The sequence below is a fragment of the Sphaeramia orbicularis genome, chromosome 19, assembly GCF_902148855.1.
Source record: "Sphaeramia orbicularis chromosome 19, fSphaOr1.1, whole genome shotgun sequence".
NCBI classification, from domain to species: domain Eukaryota; kingdom Metazoa; phylum Chordata; class Actinopteri; order Kurtiformes; family Apogonidae; genus Sphaeramia; species Sphaeramia orbicularis.
In genome coordinates, this window is record NC_043975.1 from 36,418,789 (window position 1) to 36,428,191 (window position 9,403).

The following is a 9,403-nucleotide window of genomic DNA, read 5'->3' on the forward strand; positions in this document are numbered from 1 at the left end:
TGTTTAAAATTGTAATTTGTTTGCCTTTTGTTCACCTTTCTATGTTATTCCTACTTATGTTCAAAATTAAGTTCATCATTATCATTATTATTATACGTATTATTTCTGTATATTTAAACTGTAATGGATTTTTAAAAAAGACTAAACTGGAGAGATAAACCACATAAATGTTATGTAATATGATAAATGCACAGAGGCAAGTGTGTTAACCCTATTTTGGGGGAGGGGTCTGGCACCACTGGGTACATGGGTATAAATGCATCTCAGATACTGTTGGGAAAGACAGAATAACACTGGACGGCAGCTGCGCCACATCAGTTTTTCTCCGTTTAAACAGAATATATTTGTTGAATATAGGAAAACAAAACTGTGCGTTTTCTCTGTGACTAAGAAATGGATCAGTGGAAACTCCAGCTTGTTGCGGTGACTTTTTGTGCTCTGGTGAAAACCTCTGAGGGACTGTGGTCCAGGGTGGAAGAGGACAAAGGACTGTCAAAGGACTCACAGGTGAGGATTTACACAAACACTGCAACGACAGTGTACAGACGACTGGATTTCATCAAGAAAATAGTGGCAACTTCTACTTATATGAGGAAATATTTCTAACAGTCTTTCCTTCATTTTCATTCCTGACAGGATGAGTTATTAGACAGAGGTTTGACAGATGCTGTGGACACTCTGATGAAGAGATCTAAAGCCCTTCGCTTCTACGGACTCATGGGCAAACGTTCAGGTTTCCACTTTAACATTTGCTTTTTATGTCCATACTTTTAATTTTTTGTGCTTATAGTTGTGATATGTTTCTTCATAGGTCTTAAGAAGCCCTTCAAAGTAAATAGACGTAAGTTTTTTTTTAATATATCCTCTATCTGTGATGACTATTTACACCAACAAATCCACACATTTTTTGTCTTTTCTGACAGAAACAGGCACAAATGAAAATGTAATGATTTTCTCCCCTTCGCAGGAAACAAAGGTGATACGTTTGTGGGTCTGATGGGAAGGAGCATTTCCAGTGGTGGTAAGTGCAAACATCAGACACAAACTATCAAGGCAGCTTTATTGATATGAAAAATACCAAATTGCAAATACGTAACTAACATCCATGACTAAAAATACATGGCAGTCCCATTAAAATACTGATTTTAAAATGTTTGTGTTTATTACAGAATCTTTATCCAGAATATATCCATCTGTGACGACCACTGCGTTTGATGTTCTGGAGAAATCACACGAGGAAGGTAGGATTATGATGAGTCGTATATAAAAACCTGAGGGTTTTCTCTTATTTCCATGTGCATTCTTTCAGTGGTTTGGTCATGATTATTTCCATTGATGAAAAGATTAAAAAATAAACAAATGTTTCATTTCTTCATTTGGCAGGCTCACAAGAGGAATGGATTCAAATCATGTATTGATGGAGCCAGAAAAAGAAGCACACATTATTATCATCTATACAATTTTACACCAAAGAATGTAACCATACATCATACTAGTCAAAATACACTCCTGTTCATGCTTATAGTGTATTAACTTCAAACAAAAACTACTACCATCATCAAAATGCACAAATTCTGGAAAGAATTATAACAGCCTGTCAATGCTGCCAAATGTAGGTATGTTATTATTTTTTGCAAAGCAAAACATTCATTAATATCCACCACACTAGACCATTTATCATCAACATTCAAAGCTTGGTAGATGTAGGTTATATTAAAACAAATACAACAAAGACATTCTCTACAGTTTGTTTTTTGACAATGTTTTGAGAACAATCTTTCATTTTGGAACGTATGGGACTGATGACATAAGCTGAAAGTAAAAAATAAAAGTAAAAAAAAAAAAAAGTTCCATGACAAAAATAAGCAGAGGAAAAGCATGAAAGAAACAACACTGATCTTTACTGACAGTTAGCAGGTCGAGGCTACTTGTGGCTAGTGAGGCTAAAGGTGAGTTTATTCAGCAGCCTGAGATCTTAGTGCTTATGTCCCCTTGGGTGGGGTCCATTTTAGTGAAGTCGGATCAATGGTTTTGTTACTATTGCCTCGCTTGATCTCCTTTGCTTTCCACTCATCGATCAGATCCTAGGAGAAATGGGAGGGGCAGAGGGGGCCGTAAAGCAAAGATTAAATTCAAGTGTAAAAGCAGTGTCATGTAGTTATGATCCAGATGTAAACTGTCTCTAATGGCGCTTCAGGGGCCCTGGTTTTGACACCAGCTCCCAAATAATACTTCTCTCAACCACTTTTCCAACTATAAGACTAAGAAAATTACATGCCTTTTGTTTTTTATTTTCAGCTCGCTGGCATTTTACACAAAATACAAATCTATTTACCACAATTTGCTGTAACTTGTGTGTTTAATTTTACGTTTCAGCACCATTACTAGGTTGGTCACAATTACCCCGTGACCGTATTGTGACTTTTTTTTTTTTTTTACATATAACCATGAATATTGGACCTAGTTATGATAATAATGAGCATTCACTTGTATAAAAACTGTTTGGTGACACTAACAGAAATAATATACATCACATATCTGGCCAATTTACTATTAATAGGACCTTTTTTGTCCATAGTATGCTTTATTTTTGTACAGGGTTTGTGTGTTTAAGTCATGCCTTATCTGCCATGTTTGATGTGAAACCAACAAACAGAAATGTTTTATATGTTCCAAAATTCTGTCAATAAATGGATTTTCTTCGTCATAAGGTATATGTGCATAATTAAACTACGATCAGACTAGTAGTGGCATAACGTTCACAGAAAAGAGAATAGTATTGTTACATTTATTTATGTGCAATCAACACCTTACAACAGTCCCATGGGGCATTCTTCAACACACACCAGCTTTAAACATGAACTCAAGCCATTTATCATGACTTGACGCTGTCTGTCAACATAGTAACATCAATAAAGTTGTACAAAAGCCATGTGTGAAAACTGTATTCACTAAACCTGGTGTCATTTATGGAAGGTGGTATCAAACAATAGGACTTTTTTGATAGTTTCCAAACATAACATAAGTGAAAGTTCAGAACCCAGCTCTTAGTAAGACAGAAATAACTCAGAATAAAGTCAAAACAGAGTCAGCTTACCTGTCGCTTTAACACCAAGTGCTTTCCCTTCCAGTACTTGAGCATCTGAAGAGACTGAAGGGTACTCACGATGTCCACTGGGTTGACAGCAGTTTCCTGACTGATCTCTGTGCATCAAAACATATTTGGAAAATGAATGAATGAATAAATGAATGAACAAACCAATAGTAAATGTTTTATACAGGCGTACATGTTCTGTTAATAAACAACTCTACCAGAACATGTCCTCATCTAACAAATCAAATATTTCAGATCCTTCCATTGGATAGTTACTGCAGTGATTAAACATGTTCCATCTACAAGTTCTTTAACTGCTGCAGTGAGTAGTTTCTCATTTCTTAATCAACCACCAGTTTAACAGAAATCATAAAGACTGGACTGTGTTTCAATGCAAAAAGGTCATCTGGTCTGATGATTCCAGAATGCCCCTGTCCCAGACTGATGGGTGCATCAGGGTGAGAGGAGAGGAGGGTGAAGTCATGCCTAGCGCCTATAGTACAAGCCTGTGGGGTCAGTGTTATGATCTGGGGTTGATTTAGCTGGTCAGGTCTAGGTTTGGTAACATTATGTATCCAAAAAAAAAAAAAAAATGTTGTGACCCACATTAGACTTTCACAAATATGTCACGGCAAATATGTGCTGAAACTTCAGCTTAAGGCTATCCAAAGAAATTATCAGTGGGAAGCGTTTTTACAAAGCATATACTAAACAACACAATGCATTGTGGGAAGTCTTTCTAGAAAAGTTGTCAGCCTATACGTCTATTTGTGTTTTAACTCACCTTTAATGGAGATTTCCTTTCCTTGGAAGTTATACATGTATCTGAGTAGGACTTCCTTCCAATAGCTCCGGTAGCTGATGAGGCCCAGGTCAGACAGAGGCCTCTCTGGTGAACCCACCTTCTCCTCCACTTTGGACAGCAGGTAGCCTGATAAAAGCACACAGCAAAATAATATTATATTCAAGGCCAAAAATACAATAATCCATAGAAAGAGGAAATGACACACATATCCAGTTACTAAAAGTTGTACAGGATCCAAAAGACCAATGAATAAAAAATGAGATAAGATCCACACAAACTGTGAGCTCCCAGGGAGATGTGTGGTGAATAAACATCTCCTTGGGAGCTCACAGGTTGTGTGGATCTTATCTCACTTTTTATTCAAAAATAGAATAAAAGATTATATAAAGGGGATATCTATATCCATCTATAAAAATATTATATCATATTTATTTATTTTCTTTTTTTTTTTAGAAATGTATTATGTGATTCATGAAAGCTTAAATTGTAAGAGGCTGTTTAGTGATTTATTGTACCATAGAACAGTCTCATTTAATGCTGCCGTGTAAGAAACTGTCTAAATGAAATAAATACATGTACATACTGAAGTCGATGAGCATTTTTCCAAAGCCCTGCCTCATGTATTGTGGCATTGTCAAGATACAGGACACATTGTAGTTGAGGAAGGAGTTCTTTTCCTACAAATAAAAAGGAACCACATTTTAGCTGCTTCTCGACATAATTTTATGAGGATACACATTAATATATGTTTGTGTTTTGTTTACCTTGGAAAAGTATCCCACTAAATGGCAGCCAGTGTTGTCAGCCTCAGTCATGACGTAGAAGAGAAAAGGCTCCACGTCGTAGTACAGCGTTTTGTGGTCCAAGAAGAGCTTGGCAAGTAAACACAGGTTCTGGCAGTAGATCTAGGGATTAAAAAGTACTTCATCAACCTGAATCACATAAAACTCTGCAGTTTCCCCAAACTGTTAGTGAAAGTACCAAATAATAATAACAATAATAAGACACAAAACTCTTACTTTATTCTTCTTTCCATCAACTTCAAAGACAGATATGGACCCTTTTCTGTAGACCTCATCACCGGGAGGATGCTTCCACACACACTTGGCCTGAAAACACAGTCACACCACTGTTACTGCTCATACCTCAGTGTATGATGCAAAAACAGGGAGCTTTACACTTACAGTATCAGTCACTGGTTGGATTTTATGTATATGTGAGGGAGACAAAACAAACAAACAAACAATAAACAACCAAATGCAAAATTAAGTCTTAAAGTTCAGTTCATTTTTCATTGCTTGCACAGAGAGACTAAAATGGAGTCACAAAATATTTTAAGTTAATCCTTGCCACTCAGACACACCCTTGGTAAATTGCTGTGGGAATAATATACAACTCATTATATGAACATCCTGGCGGTGTGTGTTTAAAGGTCACATCTTCAGGCTTTACAAAATGCATTTTTTTCATCCTCAAAACCAGAGATATGATAGATTTAAAAACCCTCTAAGCACAGCACACACACTGGCATGTTTTCATGACGTTTTCGCTATTTTATTAATATTTTTGTTATTTTACGCCATAATAAAAATGGTTCAAATACTTCTGTGAACGAATAATCTTATCTTTTTGATACACACTCCATTGATGTGTTGAGATTCACAGTCAATCACAGAGCAATGTGCACGTCTTCAGCTCTGACTGTAAGAAACTGGATCGGTCCTTTGCCCCTCAACTTATGCAACATAATCAGCTGAATCCCGCGTCCCTCAACTTTTACCAATCAATGGGCACTTTGGAATCCCTATAGCCCTCCCTATTATAGTTTTAGCTGGAGAGGTATGGGGAGAGAGGTGAGAAATCCTGTAAATCTATCGAAAAAGCAATTTAATTTCAAGCACCAAAACACTTCGTCTACATGTGAGACTGTCTTTTCACAAGAGATTTGAACATTTTCACAAATTTGACTTCCAGCTTTCAGAATTCAGGCTGAATTATCCCTCTATAAAAGTCCTCAGTTTACATAAAGCTGAGACTGTCCTGAACATTTTGATATACAACACTTGGTTAAAGTTTGATGTGCAAATACCTTAAAAAGGTGGATTTGAGAAAGTCTGTAAAAATCAAGAGAATACTCTTGGAGCTCTGAGGGTTAAAAAGAAAATACAAATGTTGCCGTTTTAACAAACAGAGCTGTATACAACTCAACATTTTATAAATCTACTAAATTGCTAATTTCTTTCTCACAATTGATGCTTATGATGTTTTCATGCAATGGAATTCAGCATTTTACATAAAACATTTCTCCTTTGTTACAGTATGTACAGCATATATCACAGTATCATATCTTTATGAGTAACTATCACATGTTGTTCTGAAGTTGAGTAATATGCAACAAGGACACAGAGGTTGCACAGAGAAAACAGCCTTAGCTTAAGCTACACTCACTTGCTCATGTCTTCAGTTTACATCACATAACTCAGATTCCTCCATGAGTTAAACATGACAGCTACCTCTATTATAATTATTTCTCCTCACCTTAATCTGTTCTGACTCCCTTTGATGAATATGATCCTGATCTTTCAGAATTGTATGCATTTATATGGTATTTTGTCAATTTTAGCATTTAGCATATGTTTCTGCACTAACCTTTATTTATGTTACATCACACATATTTCTCTGGTTTTTCTGCAAACTTTAAACAAAAAATGCCTAAAATGTCACTCAAGTGATTATGTAAAAGTTTTGGATGCAGTTACTAAATCATTTTATACATTAATGATCTGTGTTTGTGGTCATAGGCCTTGACATGACACTCTGACTCTCACCATGTGTCGCCTGAGTATTGTTTGGCTCTTCATGTACTTGAGGCAGAATTCACAGACATAGAGGCGCCCCAGACGTGCATACTCCTCAGGATAAGGCGAGTGGTACCAGGTGTCCAGCTCATAGCGACCAAACAGGATGGTCTTGATCATGTTACTGCCCTCTGTGATCTGACCCTGAATGCGAAGCTTCTCCTGCAGAAGAAAGATAGGAAAGCACCGAGTTACTATTGGTATTTGTAGAAAATGGTATCTACACAGAATGGGAAGCAACAATTACCATCCAAAAGTAAGTGTGACACTGATTGAGATATCAGAAGAGTCCATTACCAGATCTTCAGAAGCTCGAGCCTGGGCTTTCCTGAAAAGCTCCAGGTCATATTCACTGGTAATGTTTTCTAGCAGCGGCTCTCTGGTGTTTCCATGTGTCTGTCGATGCTCCTGTGGATCAGACAGGGAGATGAAACATGAGACACAACATAAATAGTACCAGGTTTAACAGTGACACATAATGAGAATCAACATGGAAAGCTTCAACTGAATAACTGTGTTATGATGGTAACAATGTACCATGTGCTTTTCTTTCTGCTCCTTCTGCAGGCTAGAGTTTCGCCCTTTCCTCATCTCAGCCACCTGCTCTTTGTACCGGCTCTGTTTGGATGTTGGTGTCTGAAAAATTAAGGAAAACAAATAAACCATAAATGGCAACATACATTTCATAGACTTCCTGTCAGAGATTAAATGAAAGTACTTGAATGTCAGTCATAAATATAAAAAAATAAAAACTACCTGGTGACGGGTGGCATGGCGTGAGTTGCTTTCTTCCTGTCCCTTCACCTCCTCTTCCTGCTTCTCACGACTGATGGCTTTCACCTGAAAATAAAGAGTTGATGGGGAGGTTGTCAGCTCAGTGGTCAAAGTCTTCAGTTCTGTTTCAGCTCCGTATATTTTTCTGCTTATTTGTAGGAGATAATGACCATTAGCAGGATCACGGCAGATACTGCTAAGTAAACAACTGAAAACAACAAGTATAATATTAACAATTGCACGGAAAGAGAAAACTACCTACATTTTTTTCACTACTTACTTTACACTCATCAGCAGAAAGATTGTGGTACAGAGGGCAACCTGATACAGCAAAATGACGTTCATGTTTCCCTGTGAGATGACCTGTGCAAAGCAAAAAAAATAAACAACAAAAAAAAAAACAAGCTCATGATCAAATGATGCCAGTGTAGATGCTGAACAAGACTCCAGTTCAGTAGTCCAGTTTAAATCAAGAGTAGAAAAGGATTTTACCCAGTGAATTGCACCCTGGAGTGGGGCACTTCATGTTAAAGTTGTATGTCTCATGACAGCGGCGGCGCTTGGGTCTATGGGAAAGGTCCTTATCTGAGTCTCGGTTGGCTTGGTCTTTGGCCTGGCTCTCATCATGAGAAGCATTGGGGCTAGAAATGTCCAGCTCCGATTCAGAAGATGGGGCATTCCCTGTGGGCGTCAGTGGTGGAGACTCATCGTGATCAGCGGCTCGCTTCAAGTCTGGAGTATCTGGAGTAAAAGAGTCAAACCACAACTTTGACCTACCACCAGAAACACTGCAGCACAGAGACTCATGTTGCATTTAATTCAAGAGTTTGCTCACCCTGAGAGCTCTGGCTGAGGCGAGTGGAGGCTCTGGTAAGGCGCTGTCTCTTGGGCACATTCCCATCACTTTCTGAACTATTGGTTTGTTCTCTTTCAGCAGAGGAGTCAGAGTCTTCTGTTCCATCTGAGCCACTTCCAGGCATATGTCTCTATTAAATTTAAAAAAAAAAACCTGGATCAAAGGCATTCTTTACAAAGTCCTTACTACTAGGCAAAAAATTACAAGCTGTGATAGAATAAGTTATTTTTAACCAGCTCACTGAGAGGCAACTGACAGTCTCAGTTTGGGTAAATGGGCTACAAAACTATGTGACAAAACAAACCACAATATACAGAACTCTAGCGTTTAGTATTTCTCAAAGAGCCACATGCCAAGTTCTTAGGTTGCAAATGTACACAGATTCCTTAACGTCAAAAAGGAGCTAAGCTACTGTTAGATGTATGCTAAATTAGCAACCAATTAGCTCAGGTGGAACTCACGGATTTTAGAGACCAGCTGACTAGTCTTCTCAATCGACTATGAAGATCGCAACATAAATTTGGAAAAATTCACATCTTGCCTCGTGATGTTTAATGATAAATAGCTATTTATATTTTGTATAAATCAACATATCCATGAATACAGCACCAGCTAGCCATTGTAATCTGCCCTGCTATGCTAACTTCTGAATATATCTAGTGTTAATCGACTATGGCCTACGTCATTTTGAGCAGTCACGGTTTGGTTGTGTTAAAATGAAGAATATGCAATGAAATTTGGTGGAATATTTTGTGAACTGGGGAGATAATGGAACATACTGGTGCTAATTTAGCTAACGATACCCTCTATGTTGTGCGACCTACATTTCTTACCTGTCGTCTACGTGGCATGTTCTTCGTGATTAGCGTTAATCCCTGTGCGATTCGAGTCACGAATGACAATATACCCCTAACTTTCAAAGAAAATGGAGGAAAGGAAACTATTTATTGATCTTTTTTCACAGAAGTTCTTGGGTATACCCGGGTAGCCGGAGTCTCTCGCGCCACATTCTCCGC

The 9,403-nt window shown here is 37.8% G+C and overlaps 1 protein-coding gene across 1 annotated transcript; it reads right to left on the reverse strand.

Annotated features, from left to right (window-relative positions):
- Positions 1 to 1,043: 1,043 nt before the first annotated feature.
- kat7b (K(lysine) acetyltransferase 7b) lies at positions 1,044 to 9,403 on the reverse strand. Its single transcript, XM_030121990.1, has 14 exons — positions 9,221 to 9,403; positions 8,367 to 8,517; positions 8,024 to 8,272; positions 7,812 to 7,894; positions 7,514 to 7,597; positions 7,295 to 7,393; positions 7,055 to 7,165; positions 6,728 to 6,919; positions 4,919 to 5,008; positions 4,664 to 4,804; positions 4,483 to 4,576; positions 3,879 to 4,025; positions 3,098 to 3,204; positions 1,044 to 2,084 (listed from the first exon to the last, which is right to left on the reverse strand). The coding sequence occupies exons 1-14, from the start codon at positions 9,236 to 9,238 to the stop codon at positions 1,983 to 1,985; spliced, it is 1,668 nt and encodes a 555-aa protein (XP_029977850.1). The 5' UTR covers positions 9,239 to 9,403; the 3' UTR covers positions 1,044 to 1,982.

Coding starts and splice junctions, on each gene's coding strand:
- kat7b (XM_030121990.1), bottom strand. Junction 5,009..6,727: donor CAATACTCAGGCGACACATG/GTGAGAGTCAGA, acceptor CTGTGTTTTCAG/GCCAAGTGTGTGTGGAAGCA. Junction 2,085..3,097: donor ACTTGGTGTTAAAGCGACAG/GTAAGCTGACTC, acceptor CATTTCTCCTAG/GATCTGATCGATGAGTGGAA.